General features: G+C 35.3%; 2 protein-coding genes across 3 annotated transcripts in view; one reads left to right on the top strand and one right to left on the bottom strand.

Annotated features, from left to right (window-relative positions):
• Positions 1-820: 820 nt before the first annotated feature.
• On the bottom strand, positions 821-12,171 carry LOC138703639 (zinc finger protein 420-like). Its single transcript, XM_069831698.1, has 4 exons — positions 10,866-12,171; positions 9,594-10,763; positions 2,975-3,255; positions 821-1,931 (listed from the first exon to the last, which is right to left on the bottom strand). Exons 1-4 carry the CDS (start codon positions 11,307-11,309, stop codon positions 1,235-1,237), a joined length of 2,592 nt encoding a protein of 863 aa, XP_069687799.1. The 5' UTR covers positions 11,310-12,171; the 3' UTR covers positions 821-1,234.
• Positions 12,172-12,301: 130 nt separating this feature from the next.
• LOC138703640 (RCC1 and BTB domain-containing protein 1-like) overlaps positions 12,302-24,818 on the top strand; it is a 54,760-nt gene continuing 42,243 nt past the window's right edge. Inside the window, exons 1-6 of one of the 2 annotated variants that reach the window (XM_069831700.1) lie at positions 12,302-12,515; positions 19,721-19,825; positions 20,238-20,387; positions 21,148-21,359; positions 22,056-22,214; positions 23,517-23,767. In XM_069831700.1, the coding sequence (XP_069687801.1) occupies positions 19,741-19,825; positions 20,238-20,387; positions 21,148-21,359; positions 22,056-22,214; positions 23,517-23,767 (857 nt within the window). In that variant the 5' untranslated portion in view covers positions 12,302-12,515; positions 19,721-19,740. Of the gene's footprint in view, positions 12,516-19,714; positions 19,826-20,237; positions 20,388-21,147; positions 21,360-22,055; positions 22,215-23,516; positions 23,768-24,818 lie in introns of both variants that reach the window. The other variant, XM_069831699.1, reaches the window with a different exon arrangement.

The raw sequence follows: 24,818 nt of genomic DNA, 5'->3' as shown, positions 1-24,818 counted from the left end.
ATAACTATAGTCCTGTCGCTCTTATTTTCGGAAGCCAATCGCGTTGCAGGTCAGCTACATTTAAACGTGTGCGTCTTGTGATTCGCTGCTGATGACTTTACGCACTTCCTAAGGCTCGATAAATACTTAATATAATCGCCTGCCATTTTGGCTCTTTCGTTAACGTTCGCAGAAAGCACACAAGGACGTTCGCTCAATTATTTGCTCAATTACAGTGCGTTTGGTTTATTATCATAGGAGCTACGACATGATAATGTTTAACGGTGTGGAAAATAGATTCGTCTGGAAGCTCGCCAACAAAAGAACAAAAATGGCGAATGATACTACCTACCTAGACTATAGAGCCTTCACTTCCTAAGGCATAAGCAAAGAGGAGGAGTCACGCTGGAAATAACAGCGATGCGACTATAAATATGGTACTTTTCTCAAAACCCATTTACAGAAGACCACAATGATGATATACTTTTTTGGTTTAACTCACTGCCTTCATTATCTCTCAAATGGACAGCAGTTAATCCCTATTTCATCATCAAATATACAGGCATATATGAGAAGTATTTCGAAATCGATATATAAAATGCTGCTCGTGCACAAGTTCTTTAGGGAAAACTGAAATTACAGAGCTAAAGAGTTCAATTGTACTTTTGGTATGGTACCATTAAGCAAAATACAGAACATGCTATGTTTCTTTAAAGTAAACAATCATGAAAAACTCACTCGCACAATGTTTACATAAATATTACTTTGAAATAAAGTATTATGAAGAATAATTATTACATAACATCATTTTTAGAAGTTTAACCTAATCATATATATATATATATATATATATATTTATTTATTAAGGAATATTCTTCATTCAAGAACTGACACACAAAGACTTACATAAATAATATAGGAGTTCATATGAGAAAATGATAGAATATTACTGCTATTTAGGCCCTTATCATTTACTTTTGAATCTCTCTACTCTATAATCCATCACCACTAATCACTAAATTGTGATTATTTGTCTCTGTTATCAACGTAGTTTGTAAAATACATAAACATTTACGAAATATAATCGACTTTTAAAAGTGAATTTTATGAGGCTGTATACTGTTATAAATGCATAAAATGTGCACACCCATTCATCAGTTATAACAAACCCGACATTGTATCTCCTGACAGACTCACAGAACTTGAGTTAGGCTACGCTACCATTATTTGCAAATGTCCTTGAATATAGCAATTCTTAGTTATTGTCAGAAGGGAACATATTTACACGAGGTCCCAATGCTGCATGAGGGTTAGGTACATTTGGAATGTGATGTGGGGGTTGACTAACAGGAGGGGGGAGAGACGCATGGCCTCCAGTCAAACATGAAGGTAGAAGATTTCTGCTCGCACTTTGTCCTGGACCGAGTCCTCCACCTAATGAAGTCATGTCTTGTAAGATACGATGCTGATTCTCTAAAACAGCTGAAATCGGAACCATTTTTGCAACATTGGCCTCCATCCCAGAACTTTCAACCATGTCACTATCCATGACCTTTCCTCCAAAAATCATATGATGCCAGCTTTGTTGGTGTTGATTGGGTTCTGCTCTCAGAGCAGTCAGTGGATGATGGTGAGGAGATGCTGTATTACTAAGAACTTTATTATCACTCTCTGCACCGTGAAGATGAGACTGCAGGAGAAGGTGACCATCCGTGGTGCCTCTTCGTCGTGAAACATCTGGCGGCAAGGGAGGATTAGGCTGGTGAAGTGTCAACTGACCTGCTCCAAGTGCAGCATTTGAAGATGAGGGTGGGGGTTGATTCAATTCATTGGTGATGAGGTGGCCAACCCATTTCCGACTGTCGTCAGAGTCGCTTATTTTGTTATGGCTTAAAGCCAGATGATCTTCAAGTTTAGGTTTACGATCAAAACCTGCACCACACAGCTGACACCTAAAACAGAAATGTAAAAATATTAATCTATTACATTAAATACCAAGAGATGGAACAATACCACCATTCCTCAATACAGTAAAACCCCGATAAGATGCTGTTCAAGGGTCCGGGTGTAAAACACGTATTAACCGGGACTGCGTATTAGGCGGGTACACTAATTGTGACTTATATACAGTATCTATTACGATTTTTCTTTATTGAAATACATGATTCATGAAAGGTAATACAGTATTACTCCGTTATGTAATTAGTGTACTGTATGTCAAAAACATTTACAATATGTAGGCCAACTGTACTTAATTCTTTCGGAAAAAAAAAAAAACATTTATAGTTGTGTGGATAAGCTTCAGGGCTTCTACCGCGTTGTCTTGGTGTTAGTGGCTGACGTTCCGACCACTGTGTTGCGGTCATCTTCAGAGCAGTTGTTGGATAAGGAAATAGTCTGCGAGCTCGTATATATACAGGCTGTTTCAAAAATACGGGGCATAATTTCAGGTATATATTTCCCACATGTAGACAATGCTTTACTTTAACTCCATGTTGGTGTGTGGTTTATTAGAATACATTTTTATTTTAGTAGGTTATTTCACGACACTTTATCAACATCTTAGGCTATTTAGCATCTGAATGAGATGAAGGTGATAATGCCGGTGAAATGAGTCTGGGGTCCAGCACCGAAAGTTACCCAGCATTTACTCATATTGGGTTGACGGAAAACCCCGGATAAAACCTCAACCAGGTAACTTGCCCCGAGCAGGAATCAAACCTGGGAACCTGATTTCGCGGCAAAACTCATTAACCGTTACTCCATAGGTGTGGACATTACAATACACTTCATTTTTAAAATGTCTCCATAGGAAGTACTGTAGTTGGGTGCCTTCAGATCAGAGGATTTGTGTCCTATTATTTTGTAGTACGCAATTGTTGAAGAAAAATCGTCTTTGGTCTAGGCTAGTTTTTTGTAGTATTACCCTAGTAAGTATTACCATGTCGAGTGTTAAAAGTATCACTACCCCAACCATATACTAATTAACACATACCTGTGAATCTTCTTGAAACTGCCTTCTCTGGCATTTGCTCCCAGTGGGTCATGAATACGATTATGTGCAACCAAATTGTAACGCTCGGCAAATCTCTTGCCACAAGTCTGGCACTGGTATGGACGTTCTCCCGTATGAACACGAGAATGGCGCTTCAGATGTGATCCTGACAAGAGTGCCAGCCCACAAACTTTACACTTGTAGCTCTTCTGACCAGTATGTGCTAATGTATGCATGTTGAAACTTGTGTGGTGAACAAAACGCTTTCCACAAAGTTCACACTAAAAAAGAAAAAAAAAAAATCACAATATACGATATTACACTGATTAAACTGTTTTCAGACGAATTAAATTACTTTACTTAGGCCTATTTAAACAGTGCAGCAAATGTCCTACAAAATGTTCAGAACAATCTAATTCTAAATTTGATATTTAGAATATAAAGCTTAGGCTATTGTCCTGTGGATAGGACTATCACTGATACAAAACGATACACTTTGTTGATACGTAGGGCTATAACCTTCATTTTATTTCGAAGAGATTGGCCAAAGAATCTTGGATAGCTGTGAATACTGAAACAATATTCCTTACATACACTGGAAGCTCTTAAGTTCGACATCCTATAGTTCGACTGCTTATGTAGGAGAATTAGAGACGTCCCTATACAGTCACTAAGAAATGGGTTTGCCATTTGAATGGGAATTAGTTGTCTTGTAATGATACTTTTATTAAAGGAAAACAGAATATTTTATTGATTAGGACATCCATATTGATCACTGATTTTACCCATTTTGAATCTTACGTACACTACTTTTAACATCTGAATATAATTAATTGATTAACTAGTTGACTTACTAGTGTTAATTATGTAAGATTTGTCCGGCTTACAGCTGTTTCAGTGCTTCACGCACCATCCTCAGAGCCTACTAGATCATGGCGTCATCTCGAACTTCTCTGCCTGTTATGTGGGTGTGTTTGTACAGACACACTAAAACACACCCCGATCAAATTCTCAACACACAGATCAATTTCAGTACACACACACTATTTGACTCCACTCTTAAACACCTTTCAACAATCAAACACACCCACATAACAGGCAGAGAAGTTCGAGATGACGCCGTGATCTAGTAGGCTCTGAGGATGGTGCGTGAAGCACTGAAACAGCTGTAAGCCGGACAAATCTTACATAATTAACACTAGTAAGTCAACTAGTAAATCAATTAATTACACTGATTTTAAATTAATGAACTCTTCTTTTTCTATTTGAGAATTGTGCCGTTTGTGAGACGGAACTGTCGAAACCCACTGTGGTACTAGAAGCGCATACACAAGTCTTGGGGCGGGCAGGAAATGCAAGTACAGTACTGTATTCGTTGATGGATAACGAATAAGAATTTGTATTCATTTCACCTGCCACACCCACTACCCTTATTGGACTGAACTTTCAATTCTGTTCTGTCGAACTTAGGAGAGTCCACTGTACATGTAGTCCATTAACACGTTTCATTCCAACATTATGGAATTTATATTTGCTTCCATCATATAATAACATGAAACCTAATGTGATAGAGCTGACAAGTAAACAAAATGTACAAGAAATATACAGTAGAACTTGGTTATAACGACATCCAAGGGACCTTAAACATCATGTTGTTATAAACGAGTGTCGTAGTAACCGAGATTCACATTATCAACCTAGTGAGGTGGAAAATGAAAAATAACAAAATTAATTAGACTTATTTTAGATTTACGTAATGACTTTTAATCCTACAATGAACAAAATAAAATACACTTAGACCTACAATTATAAATACAGTATTCTGTATTAAAACAGTTTGTTCAGTACTCACCAAACTACTTTACTTAGAAGTGAAGTAATCATTCATTTTACTCTGTTGTCTTCTACTTGCCCAATACACACTTTCTAGGGCTAAATTACGTTCTATGTTCATAATTTCAGTTGCAATTTCACTGCTCCCTTTCCTAGCTTCATAGAACATGTTCATAATTCTAATGACTTCTAAGGCATCACTCACTTCTTTTAGTGGCCATACTGCGGTAAAATGCGTGCACTTAATGAAAACTTCCTGTCGAAACTGATCTAATACCGCATGAATTCGGGCAGGTTACAATGGGGTGGGGAATCCGCCTGCATTCCAGAGGTCTATGATAGAAGGAGACTGTAAAGAATTTGTCAGGGTCAGATTTCAACAAAATATTTCTTAAAATACTTTGGTTCTTAGAAAATCTTATTCCAAACTGAGGTTGAAAATGACATTATATGCAAGGTAGACGCATATACGTTTGTCGTATTAAGCAAGGTAGGAAAGCATATGTCTTATGGGGAATTAGTTGGGACCACAGAATATTTGACGTTATAGGCGAGGTGTCGCACAAAACGAGGTCGCTATAACCAAGTTCTACTGTACTAGTAATGCACATTATCGCACAAAATTTGGGGGAGTTATTATGGAGTAAGAAATGAGGCAAAGGAAAGGACAATTCAACACCATGTTGGGTACAAGAAATCAATGCCCATTTATATACTTAGTGTAGTCATCATTTTACTCAGGTTGCTTTCAGAAGTGCAGTGGCTGCAGACACACAGCATTTGCCTACTGACAGTCCAGTTCCTGTGCAGTCGGAGATCTGCAGACTGACGAATGCCAGATACAGTCTTATGCAGCAAGATAAATGGACAAGGCTCACTTAGTATGTACCACTATTTTGCAAATTAATATTGTGAATGTGCCTAACATGCTTACCTTTTCAAAAAAGCAATTGTTCTCCTTGTGCTTTGAGACAGATGTTCTAACAGATTTTCATTCACATGTTGCAACTCTGCTTGAGAAATGTTAGCTATTTTTTCTCGTATGTTATTTTGCAGTTCATCTTATGTCATAATTGATGCTGCCTGGTAGGTATTGGTAATTTTAGAAGTTTCTTCATCATTTGACTGCACTTCATTATGTGTGATTGCTAATGTCTGTAATGACTAGACCTCGGACTTTTAGGTCCTAAAAATCTTAAATTAGGTACCTAAAACAGGTTCTATCACAAATCAAAATAGTTTCTAAAATTACAAAAATAGGTGAACAAAAAATGACATTATTTCATTTCCCATTACAAATTAGCCGAAACATTTGACATTATTTCATTGTACATGTCCATAATTAGAGCCAGAGTAAACAACTAACACCTTTTCTAAGTTTTCCATTGAGAAACTGCATCGCTTCTCAGATAACACCATCTTATATGCCGAAAATGAGCGTTCCACTTCAACTGATGACACCAGAGCATATTTAAATGTTGGTATTAGATGCAAGGGAACAGCACATTGATGTTCAGGTGTTTTGCCAGCCAAGACGTCAGCAACTGTGCGGAGAACTGTCAGTCCTGGTTTTTTTCGAAGCACTGATTTGAGTTTTTCACCAACATAACCAGGAATCAAGTTGATTTTTTCTGTCACCTCTTCTATCAATCCCAGTTGCGTGTAGACCGGTTTGCCTGAAGACTCAGAGCATTAATAATGGGGACCAGAAATACATAATGTGATTTGATGAATGCAATATCCCGGGCAACTGTTGGGTCCTGCAGAAGTTTTTTAGCTGAAGTAATGCTCACTGCATCCTCCCCCAGTTTCAAAACAAAGTTCTAAATGTCCTCCAAATGCTTGCTGTAATATTCCACGGCCTGTAACCATGTTCCCCATCGGGTAAGAATAGGTTCTGGTGGAAGTGGCACATTGGGAAGTTGCTCTCGAAATAATTGAATCCTCGTAGGTGGTTTAAGAAAAACCTTTTTAATTGTGGAAACCAGCTTATTCACTTGTGGATATTCAAGCTGTATCGTCTCAGCTACGCGATTCATGGCATGGGCAAGACAAGTAATATGGAGCAAGGCAGGGTAAAATACTTTAAGTAATTTAATGGCAGTAATCATGTACGGGGCTGCATCAGTGTAGATTACTAGCTGCGATTGTTATCAAGGCACGACTGGCATATAGAATTACACAGCGTTTGCATATTACCAACTGTAGAAATTGGAAAATGTAAAATTAGGTAAAAATAGTTTCTAACGTGAAATTAGGTATTGTTAGGTTGTATAGGACCACCATTTTCGAACATATATTTCCATAATTCGTATATATACAACTTTTCTTTTGTATATATCAAGAGGAACAAAATAGGTTTTTACCTAAAATCCGAGGTCTAGTAATGACACAGTAATTACTGCAATATTATAGCCTGCTCGATCCCCAGACCTAACTAATGCCCTGCGATTTTTATTTGTAGGTGCTTTAAGAGATAGTGTATAAATCAAATCTGCTAACATTAGGTGAACTGCAAAGTAACATATGAGAAGAAATAGACAACATTTTGCAAGCAGAGTTGCAACGTGTGAATGAAATTTGTTACAACATTACAAGAAGTCTCGAATCACAAGGAGAAGAACTGAGGCAGCCCCCAGAATAACAACTTAACATATGTTAGGTCGTTTCTCCGTTTTTAGCATATGTTGAATTTAAGATGCATTTACAAGATTCAATTTTTCATGTGCTTACGCATGCAATCTGGGGAGAATATTGAAAGAATCAAGTTTAAAATGAACATTCAATTAAGATGCATGCAGATTTTGTGTCTACACAGTGCGTCATGTTAAACGACATCTTCACTATGTATAAGCTATATAATAATTAATAAATATTAAATATCAATCTAATACTTATGAGAAAAATTGTGGTTGTACACTCAATAGGCACCCATATTTTTGCGATAATATTCAATGAAGCTAATCATACTTGCTATTTTCAGCTTAAAAGGCCCACCATTACCAAACAAAACAATTTTCAGTTTATTCACGGCCACCTAAAACAATCAGCTACTTGCTACATGCTACTGTTTAACGAAATACGCACAAGATATATTATTAGTAGGTTATTTTACGACGCTTTATCAACATCTTTGGTTATTTAGCATCTGAATGAGATGAAGGTGATAATGCCGGTGAAATGAGTCCGGGGTCCAGCACCGAAAGTTACCCAGCATTTGCTCATATTGGGTTGAGGGAAAACCCCGGAAAAAACCTCAACCAGGTAACTTGCCCCGACCGGGAATCGAACCCGGGCCACCTAGTTTCGCGGCCAGACGCGCTGACCGTTACTCCACAGGTGTGGACCGCACAAGATACCCCAATGGCGATGGGTAACTTTCAATTGCTGCATGTGCTCTCATTTTTAGTGAGAAAAGCATGTACAATTGAATGCGTTTCGTTCACTCTTGCATGCATTGCTTGAATGCTTGAAGCTAAACGTGTAGATGGACCTTAATAGCACATCTCCCTCCTGACAAAACATTATGTCCCTCCAACAAATATATTGCCTTCTAGAAACATTTGAACATCGCTCTGCGTAATGCTGTTACAGCAGACCTAAAATGTTTGACACTCTGTATAGAGATACATATCTCAAATTCAAGGTTTTGTAGTTAAGTTCTTGTTCCAGAAAACACCTCAATTGCAATAGATTCTTTGAAAGAGTAAATTATGTTAGGCACTTTCACATTTTAATTTGAAAAATAATGGTAATGAGTTAGCCTTGTCTGTTCATCCAATTTATCTTGATGCATAAAAATGTGTGTGGAGACTGGAGTGTCAGCAGGTGAGTGGTGTGTGTGTACGGCCAAAGCTGAAAGTGAGCTTGGATAAAATGATGGCTCCGAAAACGTAAAAAGGAAGTCACTTGTGTTATATTCTTGTCGAATGACACAGCAGATTCAATTTATGCAAGTCTACATCTCTTAAATTCAAGAATGTCGTCATCCTGTCAGACTCCAAAGCAGCCATAGAATCTGTAGGTTCCTCAGACCCTGAGTCTTCATCAATCCAAGACTGCCAAAATGCCATACAACTATTACAAGCAAAACACAAAATCGTGGTACTACAGTGGGTCCCCGGGCACTGCAACTTATTTGGCAATGAGCAGGCCGATGCCTTGGCAAAAAAAGGTGCTAAAATTTTACAAACATCTCCTAAACCAACACCCTTCCAGACAATAAAATTATACATCAAAGAAGTTGCCCACAACATCCACTCCCATGAGATTGCAGAAAGAACATATGGCAAACACTGGAGAAGGGGCCTTCTATCAATACCTAACGGACCAAGAAGATTGGCAGTCGCCCATTTCTGCCTTGCAACTGGACATGACTGCTTGGCGCAGCATCTCCACCTTTTCGGTGTTTATCAACATCCAACCTGTACCCTTTGTGACCTTCAAGTAGTGATGAATAGGGATCATCTCCAATGCTGCCCAGCTCTAAAATCACTGACTGAATGTGCCAGATACTGGGAAGCGAGAAGCCTCATGCCTCTGTTTAGTTCTTTAAGGATTTTGTTTAGTTCCTTCATTAGACTTAATTTTAAGTTGTATTAAGTTAATTGTTTTAACCTTGGGGTTGTGTTTAGGTAAAAGATAAATTATCTATGTACCTGTCATTCGAATAAATAAATAAATAAATAAATAAATAAATAAATAAATAAATAAATAAATAAATAAATAAATAAATAAATATCTCTTAGACCTATTTCATTATCACATTTCATGCAGACGACAGTACCTGAAAGGGTGCCTCTCCAGTGTGGATGGGAAGATGTCTCTGCAGAGCTCCTTTCTGTGTGAACGCCTTCTTGCAGAATGGGCAGCTGAAGGGGTTGATGCCATTATGCATGCCAACATGTATGTCGAGTGCAGCCTTGTGTTTATATGCTTGTCCACAAATCTCGCATATAAATGGCCGCTCGTCGCTGTGTGTGGCTACATGCGACTTGAACTCACTCATTGTTCTCCACATTTTACCACATATGGTACACTCATGTTTTGGTGGTTTTGGAAAAGGATCTCTCTTCTTTGGTTTCTTCTCTTTAGGTCCACTACTACGGGTAGCCCGTTTCCTTTCACCGGACTCAGTCTTTTTCTTGGCTGGTTTGGGACGAGTCTGTTTTGGTTCCGTTTTTACAGTCACTGCAGGCTCTATCTCGTCTTCTTTTATTTCATCGTTTTCAGGAGCTGAGTCTTCTTTTGCAGCAATATCATCAACATTTTTCTTCTCAGTTTCTGTGGAAGAATTTTCTTCGTCATCTCCCCCTTCGTCTTTAACGTCTTTGTCTTCATTTGCGATTTCAAACACATCCTCATCCATTTTCCACTCAAAATCATCGTCACTTGAACTACCACTGTCGGACTGACTGCCAGCAGTCTCACCATCTACTTTAGCACTGTTTTCTTTTACGTGGCTGGCAACTTCTTTTAATGTGGCTGGCGTTAGTGAAATTGCCACAGATTCTAAAGGAATGTGACAAACCTCTATGATATTTTCGACAGAAACATCTTTACCATGCTGTTTTAGTGCATGGATACCTGCACCAGATTTTGAACCAAATCTCTTCCCACAGTCTCTACATTGATATGGTTTAGCACCACCGTGTGATAAAAGATGTTGCTTCACTTCACAAGGTCGACGGAAAAGACGGCCACAGAGTCTACAAGGATGAACGTAACGACGTCGTCTCCTTGCGTCTTTAGTCTTTATCTCATACTGTTTTCCTGATGCTGGTGCACTAGTTTTGGTCGTTTCTGTTACGCTTACTGCTGACTTAGCATTTTGGGCCTTCTTGCGAGGGTTTCCTTTTCTTTTACTACGATCCTTACTGTTACTAGTAGGGGACTTACTCTCATCTTGATTGTCAGCTGCATTTGCATCACTATATTTTGATTCATCTTCACTGTTCTGCAAGGAAAAATATTATGAGTATTTTGATCGTAAAATTAATTAAACATGATGTACCGGTACGTAAGTAACAGGACGAAGGTTTTACAGAATTTGACTTACCACTTCTTGAGGAGCATTTTTCCCTTCTGAATCATTTGCTAGAAATTCACACTTTTCAACCTTTAATGGACTTAAACATTCTACATTTTCAGTAGTTTGCTGATGATCATCGGTTTGACATCCTATGCCTTGAACATCTTCCAAATCATACCCATTCTCAAGACAGCTTTTAGAAAAACAAGTCAAGATATCTTTCTTTAACTTAACACATTTTTCCTCTGAGTAATCTAATTCTTCAAATAATGCGAAGCATTTTGTGCATATAAACGTACTGGGTATTGAAGACTGCTCTACATTTCTACGTATCACTCTCTGAATAGAATTTGCAAGTAAAGTGCCACTATGGGGAATTACAGTATAAAATATACTATAGCTTGCATTTACTGATACCTCAACATTACATATTAAACAGTTCAATTGCTTTAGATTATCATTGTCACTCATCTTAAAAATACTTCTAAAAGAGATTTAGTTTAAATCAGAACACTAAAATAATTTCCATTTGTGTGACAGGTAAGGTTAGATTGTACAGGGGTGACCTTGCAGTGACAACAATGGCCCAAGTGTTCTTCACAATTTACAGATTCAAATATTCAACTATGCGAAACACTCACACATGTAAAGTTGTGTCACAATATACAGCAAGACATGAAGTATTTTGTACAACTTTAACACGCTTAAAAATACTCCAAAATTAGATGTAAAACAAACGTAACAACTTGTCTTTTTTTGTCGACCCCTTTACACCGGACACTATTTTGACATGATACCTATTGCAGCCAACTTAACTACGGATATTATACTTTTTACATATTAAATTAAACGGTATAAATGTATAAAGGTAATTGATCTGATAATATATATGTAAGTATAACATAGTCATTATTGAAACAATACTAGCACAAAATGAATAACTAATATAATTTAATTAAACTCATACTTGTGAAGTTGGTACATATGTGAATATTTTCAGGTAATCTTTCTTTTGTTAATGAAGTAATGGAAGAAAATAAATGTCCTTCAATTAAATGAGCCTTGCCTTTAATTTTCCAACGTGTGCATAGGTAATCGTCAGGTTTGGGTACACATCTTTATCTCCGATGATACATAATTCGAACATAACTCGTAAAACACATATTAAGAGACGACGCAGTTTTAGCTCTGTAAAGGGAAAGAAAGAGAAATTTTGATTCTTGGCACAGTGCATGCATTTCTTTGTACTCTTCAGACCAAAACATTTTTAGGTGTTTTTAACGTAAATTGAACACAATAAAGTGAGGAACAACAGAAATTGAGTATGCCTGATTTTTAGAATAAAATATGGTTTATATAAGTCAATTTTATTCTCACAATATTAGTGATGTCTTTTGCGTTACTAAGAAATGTTTGTTAAATTGCTACTATACATAGGAGTTGTCCTATAACCTTAATCCAACGTAACGGATCATGTCAGAAATCGTGATTGTGATCAGAACTGAACGCAACTGAGCGAAGATTGGAAGGAGAGAGTGGAGGATATGAACCTGTGATATGAACTGTCTACTACGAAATTGGAGGGGGAAGTGTCCTAGAGACTTTGTGTACATATCGTTCTGACGTGGGTTGAGGTTTATTATTACGAATGGTAGAGGTGTTGAGTGATTATTGTGGGTATGTTTTGAACATCATGGTTTGTGCTTCTTCCCCTCAAATCTGATAGGAGAATATGTATATATATTTGTAAATAAAGCGACGATATGGTGGTAGTGGTTATGTTTTGCTGTCAGCTGAGGTTATGTTGTCACGTCAAAAATTACAGTCTGTGTAGAATTACTGAAGCATGAAGCGCATAATATACATTACTTTTGAATTGACACATATCATGACATATATAGTACTATTTAGCATACGTATCTGAATTGTTTAGATATCCAGATGTTAAACATAACCTATCTGAACAAAGATTTTTTCAGGTTTAAAATATATGCATTATATTAACAAGGCAACAGAGCAATAAGAATTTTGCTGTTATGCTGTGCCTATGATATTATGAATAATTTAAATTTTGCGCACTTATTTGCTTTTATCAAAAGTTATAAAAGAGGCAAAAAGAATACATTTGAATAGAAAAGTACAAAATTCAGATAATCCAGTTAAAGCTATTCGAAATATTATTAAAGTTAAACTTGTAGATATCCTAAGAAAGAAAATATTTTTTCACTAAAACCAGTAATTATAAAGTGTAGGATCCCAAATCTATTCCATGTTCTTTTAACGCCTTATAGTATATAAATATTATTGACAACTTAAACATTCAAGATTTTACTAAAGATTATTATTTTTGACCCTACAGAGTATATATCTGTTATGGTAACAATTAATATTAGAGGAGAAAAATTCGCTCCGGCTCCGGGGATCGAACCCGGGTCCTTGGTTCTATGTACCAAGCGCCCTCACCATTGAGCTACGCAGAAGTCAATCCACAGCACCAGATCGAACTCCCCTCCTCAAGTGTTATTTTCCTTAGTGGCCTGACTCAAAGTTGGGCATGTATGTTGACATTTTTATTCAAGTCAACTCCCATTATACAAGGAGCGTACTTAGTTGATTGACTTAATGGCGGGGATGCCACAGTAAAGTGCACAGTAATCTGTACAGAAATATGCACTGTTGCTCGAAGAATTACTAAAGATTATTTTATATATATATCAATGGTGTAGTTTTTTTTTTAGTTGGTTATTTAACGACGGTGTATCAACTACGAGTTTATTTAGCGTCGATGAGATAGGCGATAGCGAGATGGTATTTGGCGAGATGAGCCCGATGATTCGCCATAGATTACCTGGCATTCACCTTACGGTTGGGGAAAACCTCGGAAAAACCCAACCAGGTAATCAGCCCAAACGGGGAACGAACCCGCGCCCGAGCGCAACTTCAGACCGGCAGGCAAGCGCCTTAACCGACTAAGCCACGCCGGTGGCTTCAATGGTGTAAATGCATTCATTAGATTAACGTTTATAATATTATAATTTGCAATTTTGTATTGCCTGTGATCATTAACACTTAATCTCAGGACTTTGTAAAACTCTACTTCAATGTTATTTGGACCAAAAAAAAAAATCGATGGTATTGACCAAGAATCGAACCCACTTTCTTCTACACAACACGCAGAAGTCTTAGCGTCTGAGCTATTGAAACGACACGAAAGCGGTCCTTTCTGTGTGGAGTGTCGATCTAGTCATGAAGGTCCAAATGTCGATTTAACTACACGATTTATGTACGGTATATATTTATCTATTATTTACGTCACATTACCATATTTTTTTTTGCAGTTTTTGAAGTGAATTTCGGAACGATGCTAGTAACAAATCAAATAGCCTGAATTTAAGTAACTCAATATTCGTTATCTTGTGTATCAGTACTCTGGTCTCCTATCATGCATAGTGTCTTACATCTGAGACTTAGGAAAATTCAATCGTCTCTTTCTTTTCTTGGGGAACTGTACGTTATAGTTAGAATGTTTAGTAGACGGAAAAAAAAAGGCCTATTATAATAAATATATCCCTTTTAGACATTAGGTGATACAGAGGTATCAGAGGTGTCATGATTTTGTTGTTATGGTGTGATGTGGTTAGTACCATGCTCCGACCACCTCTTTACTCCTGTGAAAGACCAGTGCCCGATTGACAAGAGGGTTGAGAGGATCATTAAAGTGTGTATGCACTTACAGGATATCATCCTTTCATAATATTACGATGATAATATATACTTACTTACTGGCTTTTAAGGAACCCGGAGGTTCAGTGCCTCCCTCACATAAGCCCGCCATTGGTCCCTATCCTGAGCAAGATTAATCCAGTCTATACCATCATATCCCACCTCCCTCAAATCCATTTTAATATTATCTTCCCACCTACGTCTCGGCCTCCCCAAAGGTCTTTTTCCCTCCGGCCTCCCAACTAACACTCTATATGCATTTCTGGATTCGCCCATAAGTACTACATGTCCTGCCCATCTCAAACGTCTGGATTTTATGTTCCTAATTATGTCAGGTGAAGAATACAATATGTGCAGCTCTGCGTTGTGTAACTTTCTCCATTCTCCTGTAACTTCATCCCTCTTAGCCCCAAATATTTTCCTAAGAACCTTATTCTCAAACACCCTTAATCTCTGTTCCTCAAAGTGAGAGTCCAAGTTTCACAACCACACAGAACAACCGGTAATATAACTATTTTATAAATTCTAACTTTCAGATTTTTTGACAGAAGACTAGATGACAAAAGCTTCTCAACCGAATAATAACACGCATTTCCCATATTTAATCTGCGTTTAATTTCCTCCCGAGTATCATTTATATTTGTTACTGTTCCTCCAAGATATTTGAATTTTTCCACCTCTTCGAAAGATAATCTCCAATTTTTATATTTCCATTTCGTACAATATTCTGGTCACGAGACATAATCATATACTTAGTCTTTTCGGGATTTACTTCCAACCCTATCGCTTTACTTGCTTCCAGTAAAATTCCCGTGTTTTCCCTAATCGTTTGTGGATTTTCCCCTAGCATATTCACGTCATCCGCATAGACAAGAAGCTGATGTAACCCATTCAACTCCAAACCCTGTCTATTATCCTGAACTTTCCTAATGGCATATTCTAGAGCGAAGTTAAAAAGTAAAGGTGATAGTGCATCTCCCTGCTTTAGCCCACAGTGAATTGGAAAAGCATCAGATAGAAACTGGGATGATAATATAAATAAATAAATAAATATATATATATATATAAATAACTGACAAAAATATATAGGTAATCTTTAAAAAAAATACGCGAAAGATGAACGAGAATAAAGAACTAAAAAAAAAAAAGGACTGTAGCGAAATGAAGGATCGAACTACAAACTGCACGAACATGTGTACACTTCTTTATCCACACACTAAAGGACAACTCTTACAAAATGTTTTTTATTACAGTCTTATTAGGGTTATAAGGAAATTCAAACGCAAATAGGTTGAAAATTAAGGCCTCTTTCACATTATTTTTGGATGGGTATTGTTTTTCCTATGTTGACTGGCCTCATGAAAGTTCAATAAAATCGGCGTCAGGAACATTGAACTGAGGGTTCAATCTCTGGCAGATTTCGCGATATTTGTCGTAGGTAAGGCAGCCGATTTCTCTCAGTGTTTAAATTTAGGTTTTCTCAGCCACTGTCTTTCCAGTATTGCTATATTTTATCACCTCATAATGGTTTCTGTCGTTTAAATGAGTCATTAAATAAAACTGTACCTACGAAAACCCAAACCGCTTAACCAAAATTTGTCAGGACTGATTGTCCATTTGATGTTGCTGGTAATAAGTTGGTAAATATTTTCCTGCTTTCTTATCTGTGTATAGTGTGTACAGTGTCCTTGATTATGACACTTTTTCGCTAAGCTTGAAATGTATGTAGGCGACCAGATTTACATCGCTAAAAAAGAGGACACAAAGCTTCAAAAAGAAGGACATTGTTCGAAAAAAGAGGACAGAAAATATGTACTTAGATTTAGGCTTAGACCTATATTATACTATAAATTACGTCAATATCTATTTTATTACAAAATATATACAGTACAGATTTATATTTCAAAATAATTTAATGATTTTACAGTTAGCTACATATGAAAGTCAAGGGAACTATAATTATTAAAGAGGACAGAAAATATCTATTTAGATTTAGGCTTAGGTCTATATTACACTTAAAATTATGTCAATATCTATTTTATTACACATTACATGTGATAAAAGTTAATAATATAAAAATATTTTACAGTTACCTACATATTAAAGCTAAGGGAACTATATTTATTATCAAAATACATTAAAAGGCCGCACAAAATGTGAATTTAATATTATTTTGTAAGCAAAGAGAGTTATCATCGTTGGCAAAGAGTATATTCCGTCGATGCTGCTGCCACCTAGAGGAAAATTACTTGAAAAAGGGCGTCAAATCAGATAATTTCAAAATATCAGGCATACAAGTTACGAAAAGAAGGACATTTCTTGATTTTTTTAAATCCGCCAGATCCCGAACAAAGGTCTAAAAAGGAGGACATGTCCGGACAAAAGAGGACGTCTGGTCACCCTAGATGTACTGTATGTAAAAATCAATATTGTACGGCAGTGGAAAAAAAAAAAAAAAATGCACATATTTACTGGAAATGAATATGAAACTACGCAATTCTTAAAATCTGTTATTTGATGATGCTATACCACTTCGGAGATTATGTAGCATCAGAATTGAGATAACGAAATTGTATTTTGGCAAACTGAGATAGATGACTCACCAAGGATTATCTCTATCTCACATTAGCCTTATAGTTAGGAAAAAAAAAGCCAAGTTGTCAGCCCAATCAGAATTAATGTAATTATAATAATTATAATAGGATAGACACCATGCCAATGAATTTATCTTTTTCTCTACTGTTGAAGGAGAACCACAGTCTAATATCTACAGTCACGAAGTTTGAGTTTATGAGGGTACTAGGAACAATAGACTGTGCAGGTATTATTTCGCATTGTCTATAATGAGGCGATAGTAGCGATCCTAGTAGTTAGCAACTACCTAAGGATACATAGTTCCTACGTATTGAGCTTCGTGACTGTGGGGTAGTACTGGGTGAACAGTATAGAGCAGAACTCGCACGGCCTTGAGTCCCCACCTCCGTGCGCATAGCCATGAAACCTGTTCTGCTCTATACTGTTCACCCAGACACTAACAAACTTATCACATTTTCGTCGCCTGAAGCGATCGTATTTCCCATTTCGTAGTTATACACTAACAAACTTGTTTCTCTGCATGGGACCATGAAACTCTTGATAGATATGCGTGTAGACAGATGAATTAATTTTTTTTTGAAAGGAATTACGAGAATCTGTTGGGATTTGGATTTGTAATTTTTATTCATGTTTCCATATTTGCAAATCACGCGAAATCTACATTTTCATAATTTATTTTCTTTGCATCGAACTAAACTACAGTCGATTCCCGATAATTCGCGGTAATTAATGCACGAACTTCCGCGAAATATCGAAAATAGCGAATTATCCGCAAAATTGTTTATTATTATGTAAAATCCAGTAAAAGTTATTCTGACAGATTCAGGCACTAAAATACATCTTATAAATCAAGTGCAAAATGTGTAACAGTGCAAAACATTTTGAAACATTATAATATTATACAGTACCGGTACTGCTGTGGGATAGAATTTTAAATCGAGAAACCAACTTTTACATAATACCATAAGACAGTAGTTTGACAAAAATAATCTGTTTTTTTTTTTGTTTGTTTCTTAGAGACTGTTCATTTTTTTTTCTGATTTTAGATCACAGATTTCTTTAGAGGGATGGAGAGAGCGTAAATTTAATAAAAACGAAAAATTACGTTACTTCACCCCCTCCCAAAGAAAGGCTCGCAAATTACCCATAAAGTGAATTAACCATATGCGAACTATTGGGAGTCGACTTATCTGTTTCATTTTCAGTGAAATTTCTGCATCTCCCAATGCAGAATATTTAAAGGATACTCTATGATGCTATAGTGGAACATATTTTCTACGTCATCATACATTACTGATAGGCTTACACTTAAATTACAGGAATATCGGATATTGAATTTACCAAATTTACATAAACACTGAATCAAAATGATTACGAGTTTTCTTCCAGGAACCATGACAGGAAAACATAATGCCACTTTCTTAATAAATTTCATCCTTACAAGGTACAAATAATATCATTAAATGCTTGCATTTTCGTGTAGAACTAGAACAATATACAAGAAGAACCTAAGTGGTGGATGATTTATTTAGCAAAGAGCAACAAAAAAAGTCAAATACCATTTTACTGTATTTTGAATAGTTTTCCAGAAAAACGTACATTTCAAAAGGCATGAATTGTGCGATCGTGCAACACTGTAATCAGTAGGGAATGCCCAGTAGGTTGTGTTGCTCTGAACAACTCTTCACCTGACTTGTTTTGAATAGGGGAGTGGAAGGTCATTGCTATGTACATTGTTTTTAAAATCTTAAGAAAAACTACACGTGATATACCGTTTCATTTTTGTGTTTAAATTGTGTTAGAGAACGGGGACTGTAGAACGGTCATTCCGTGTTAAAAAAAGAACTTGGACAATTTAAAATAAACTCCACAACTTAATTTTAATTAAATACTCAGAGAACAATAAAATACGCTTATTTCAAACACTCCCATTTCGATTTAATTTTATAAAGAGCGTAAACAACAATGGTTCTTACTTCATTAATTTAATTAAACATTCAGTGAACACAGACAATAAGAAAAAACTTATTTTACGTTATACAAATGAGCTTAATAAGAAAACTCCGTTTGTCGTACTGCAAACACTTTCTTCGGTCAATTAGAAATAGTCGTTGACAAAGTTATAATTATCAAAGAGTAACATTTTTGTGTATGTTCCAGATTTATTATGTGCAACAATAATTTGTTTTTAAAGAATTAACATTGTTTAACACAATTTCACGTACGTAGCGTAGTCATGAATAAATCATTTTCTGTTATTATTAAATTGTGGTATTTGTTCTATTGGCTCACAGTTAAAAATTTTGAGGTAACTACAGTTTAAAGTTTCATGTTGTGTGAAAAATTGAATTAACATCACTCTAGTTGGAACTTATAATACTCGTATGTAAGAAATATCATTAACAGAATATGGAGTAATTTCAATAATCCCTGGATTTTTCACAGCAACATGAGACTTTAAAATGCAGATTTATCAAAACTTAAAATTTTGAGTTATTTTCCTTATGAACTGGCCTGTTGATTTGTCTTAATCAGTGTGTAATAATTATTACTTTCAGTTACAGCTGCCTGCGTAAATATTTATATGGAAATGGATTTGAAGAAGTGGACAATATTTAGTTTATTGGAACCAGAATTTATTTCCAAAATTAAGATGGCATGTGTTTATGGTATGTCCATAGAGCTATATATTTCTCTGCATGTGCATGGGCATTTTTCGAAAAACCGTAAAATCTTGTTCAAGGGGTTTCAAAACGTACATACATTTCGGCTGATATCTGGATTTCTTTTTCCGTGTTACTACAAATACTTTAGTAGAACATGCCTAAAGTAGAAAATAAAATTATGAATGATGTGTCTTTATTTTACACTTACTAATATTCTTCGTCTATAAAATTCATATATCCAGATTTCAATGGAAAATACACATTTTTAGATCCTTCAACTTAATTATGTTTGTATAGACTTAAAGGCGTTTGTGTTTTCTTTCATTAGTTATATCGAATATTCACATCGTTTTCATGTATGTAGCTTTGTGTAGAAAAAAAAAAAACTGAATTGATTGTTGTGTTATGTGTTCAGGCAATCTGGGAAATGAAGCAATTATGGTAACTAAAGATGATGAAGTATATGCCATTGGATCGAATGCAGCTGGTTGTTTGGGACTTGGTGATTTACAAAGCACATTATTTCCGAAAAAAGTTGAAGCTCTGTGTAATAAAAGTATAAAAGGTAAAGTTTATTTCTTTCATTATGACATTGTTATTATTATTACTGGTAATCAATTCTTTAAAGTAATAAATGTGTTCATCTACAGAGTTGACAAAACGAAACGCCACCCCACGATTCAAGGAAACTAGTCAGTTACATTGCAAGCCCCTACATGCTCTCAGGTTTTGTGGCTCTGTTTACCCTCGAAATACATCCCGCTTTCACTAAAACTATGTGTTGTACTAGTAGACTATATTGTACATCTCGTCTGTATATATATTTCATCTAGACTTGACTATAAATTAAGACTTTATAATAGTATTAAGTTTTTTGACTTGTTACATATTCTAGCTGTAAAGCAATGTATGAATACCATGGGATGTTAATAAATACAATACAATACAATACAATCCTACAGAATTATCTGTTATGGTTATTAATGGAGAAAAATTTGTTCCGGCACTGGGTATCGAACCTGGGATTCGATCCGGTATTGTGGATTGAGCCTCGGCGTAGCTCAGTGGTTAGAGCACCCAGCGCATAGAAACTGGGGGTCCTAGGTTCGATCCAAGGCACTAGACCGAATTTTTCCCCATTAATAAGTAATTAATTTTCATTGTTCACACAGAATTTTCTCATCAACACTTATTAACATTACACTGAACATTAGGTTAACTTTTTGTTATTTATCTGCCATCAGTGGTATTAAAACATGGTCATTTATTCTTGAAAATTCCTGGATAGTGTGAGTACATGAATTTGGTGTTGTTTTTCTTCTCAGGTTTTGCATATGGTAGTGGTCCACATGTTATAGCTTATACCGAAACTGGAGAAATATATTCTTGGGGACATAACGGATACTGCGAACTTGGAAATGGCTCATCCAATCAGTGTTTGTCTCCAACAATTATTGGTCCAAATTTGGTTGGAAAGGAAGTGATAGAAGTGGCGTGTGGAAGCCATCATTCACTTGCTCTCACAAGGGACGGAGAGGTACAAATTTATGCTACTGTAGCAAATATGGCAGAAATTATAATTTTGCGCATTCTATTTGATCTATATGGAAGAAATACCCTGAATGCATTTAATTCTGTTTATGCTTACAATTTGTATACTATACTATACTATATCTATTCCACTGTGTTTTTTATTATTTTTTTTTTATTGTATACATTTTATTCAATGTCGGTTTCTGGTTTAATTATGTGAATTATTTTTATTGTGTACCGGTACATTTTATTGAATTATAGGCTTCTGATTTTATGTGATTCGTATTTTGATTCTAACAAAATTAATATGTATTCCACTGTGTTTATTTTTATTTTATTTGGTGAATTTTTATTTAACTGCCTCTTTTGATCTCATTATGTAAATCATATCTGTATGTAATTACTTAAATTCGATATAGTCTATGTTCAACTATGTAAGCAACTTTTAATTCTGGTTGAGTGTAAGAGAAGGCCCTTAAGGTCTTAACTCTGTCAGTTTAAATGAAGCCATTATTATTATTATTATTATTATTATTATTATTATTATTATTATTATTATTATTATTATTTTTATTTTATACTCTGTCCAATGGAAGTCAAATAAAATGATTAAGGTTTTTTTATTATGTTTTAACTTTTGGTAATGGATCAGTCCAAGTTGTAATTAGTTAATTTGTAATATTCTATAATATTTGTCTAGGTATATGCATGGGGTCAAAATAATTGTGGTCAAGTAGGATCAGGAATGAGTACCAATCAGAGTGCTCCAAGGAAAGTAAATTCTCTTATTGGATCAAAGAGAACTATATCCATAGCATGTGGGCAGACTTCGTCAATGGCTGTCTTAGAAAATGGAGAAGTAAGTAATTCATTTTTAATGGTTACAGCAGGTAATAAGTCACATTTGAAATAGTTCCTTTTTTGTTTTTGCAAGAACTTTTTTTGCAACTTTCAATTTGAATGAGTTACTTATTGCATTGTGAATGAGCAAATACCTGGTACAGTGAAATAGGAGAAAAAACACAATTCACACGCACAAAAAGAAACAAATACAAAACACAACAAGAATACAAAAAACACAATAGAATCTATACTAATAATAAATCTGTAGCCGAAATTTTTCTGGTAATTTTCGATTTTCCAAAAATAATTGGCCCTAACACATATAATTAACCGCCCTGAAACCGAAAATCGCTTTTTTGAAATTTTTGTTTGTATGTCTGTCTGTCTGTCTGTCTGTCTGTCTGGATGTTTGTTACCTTTTCACGCGATAATGGCTGAGCCGATTTATATGAAAATTGGAATATAAATTAAGTTCGTTGTAACTTAGAATTTAGGCTATATGACATTCAAAATATTTTATTTAAAAGGGGGGTTATAAGGGGGCTTGAATTAATTAAATAAATCGAAATATCTCCCTTATTATTCATTTTCATGAAAAATATTACACAACAAAAGTTTCTTTAAAAATAATTTCTGATAAGTGTTATTCTATACAAAAGTTTGATAGGACTGATATTTAATGAGATAAATGAGTTTCAAAATTACAATAACAATGCCATATAAGGCGGTGTAATGAAATAAAAAACAAATGATTTCGTCTATAAGGGGCCTTGGACAACAACAATCGAAAGCTATGCAACATAGCCTACAGAGAATGTTTCTGTGTTTGTATGAAGTAATATTGGAAGCTAAATTAACCGATTTGTATAATTAATTATTAATTCACCATTGGAAAGTGTAGTTTCTCTAGATGGATATAATGCTATAATGTTATTACAGTAACTTCTGAGTGAATCGAGGACAGGTAAGATTAAAATAGCTTCTTATGCACACAAAACTTGATAGGCTATTCTGTACATACGTTTCCTGTATTTCCTAAAATAATTTTTATGACCAAATGAGTGGTCTCTGGATCAAAATGATCGCATTTTAATTTTTTTAATACAATTTAAATTAAGTAACATAATAAATTATTTATCCTTCTATGAAACACGAATGTTCCCTGGATCAAATGTCCCATTTTAATTATGTAATTACTTTATATTTATTTCTAATGGGTGCAGCGGAGCACACGGGTACGGCTAGTTAAATAATAAGACAAAACACAAAATAACAAATACTAAATAATCTGACGTGTTTCTCGTCTTTATGTTCACAGGTATTTGGTTGGGGTTACAATGGAAATGGGCAGCTTGGACTGGGAAATAATATAAACCAATTGAATCCTTGCCGAGTAACAAATCTCCAGAGCATTGTGATAACTAAGGTTGTTTGTGGCTATGCACATACAATGGCACTTTCTGACATTGGTGCTCTCTATGTATGGGGAGCTAACAGTTATGGCCAACTTGGCACTGGCAATAAATCTAATGTTACGGCACCTGTACATATAGCTTCAGAAATAGGCAGGTTTGTTATCAGCTGTTGAATTTTTCTTCTGAATGTTATTAATTGGTACACAAATTGCAATTCCTGCACCTTTAAATTATTTCTTTTGACATACATGTGTAAAAATACCTAGACGGAAATTATGTAATTGCTACAGCTCAAAAAGAGTGTGTAATTAATAAATTCTACCACCACCACCACCACCCATCACATTGTGGTTTGATTGGAAATGAATTCACAGACTTGGCTAAGAAAGGCACAGTAATCCTACAAAAAAAAACTCAACGAAGTTTATCCCACCATTTTGTAAAACTACTAATCAAGAGAAAATTTCAATTAATGTACATTAAAAACTGCAAAAACAACAATGCTGAAGGCAAGAAGTGGCAGATTTTTATAAGTAATTCAGGAGTTGTTCCTCAATTATCACGAAAATCTGCAGTTAATTAGTGGTCATGACTGGCAGAACATCTACACAGGATTGGAATACTAACTCTTCATTTTGTGTTATGCAATTCAGATGAACTCATGAACTTGGAACATTTAGGAAGATGTAGAACCCTACAAAAAGAAGATTCTATACCTAAAAAATACTGGAGTACAAGAGGGCTAATGGCTTCATTGCCAAACATCTAGGCATTTGAACAACGACAAAAACACACACACTTGCACACACTCACAGTGCATACTGTTTATTATGATCACTTTGAAATGCTGCTAATCTGGTAACAATGATCTGGAGAAGAATGGAGTGTGTGAAATGGATAAACAGAATAAGAAATGAAACTGTATTGGAAAGAGTGGGTGAAGAAAGAATGATGCTTAAACTGTTCAGGAAGAGGAAATTCATTCATTCATTCATTCATTCATTCATTCATTCATTCATTCATTCATTCATTCATTCATTCATTCATTTATTTTATTCCATAGATCTTACATGAGCAATGAAGCTTAAGATGTGGAACAAGAAAAAATTTTACAATATTACAATTACAATTTTTACAAATTTTTACAGTTTTACAATTTAGTAATTTTCTACAATTTTTACAATTTTGTGCAATTTTTTACAATA

This window comes from Periplaneta americana, chromosome 7, assembly GCF_040183065.1.
Source record: "Periplaneta americana isolate PAMFEO1 chromosome 7, P.americana_PAMFEO1_priV1, whole genome shotgun sequence".
NCBI classification, from domain to species: domain Eukaryota; kingdom Metazoa; phylum Arthropoda; class Insecta; order Blattodea; family Blattidae; genus Periplaneta; species Periplaneta americana.
The sequence above is the reverse complement of the archived record's forward strand: the minus strand, read 5'-3'. Positions and strand labels throughout refer to the sequence as shown.

Excerpts from the sequence above, each read along its gene's own strand:
- LOC138703639 (XM_069831698.1), bottom strand. The coding sequence starts at position 11,309 with ATGAGTGACAATGATAATCTAAAGCAATTGAACTGTTTAATATGTAAT. Across the intron at positions 10,764-10,865 it reads AAAATGCTCCTCAAGAAGTG|AACAGTGAAGATGAATCAAA; the intron begins GTAAGTCAAATT and ends TTTTCCTTGCAG. Across the intron at positions 1,932-2,974 it reads AGTTTCAAGAAGATTCACAG|GTGTCAGCTGTGTGGTGCAG; the intron begins GTATGTGTTAAT and ends TTTCTGTTTTAG.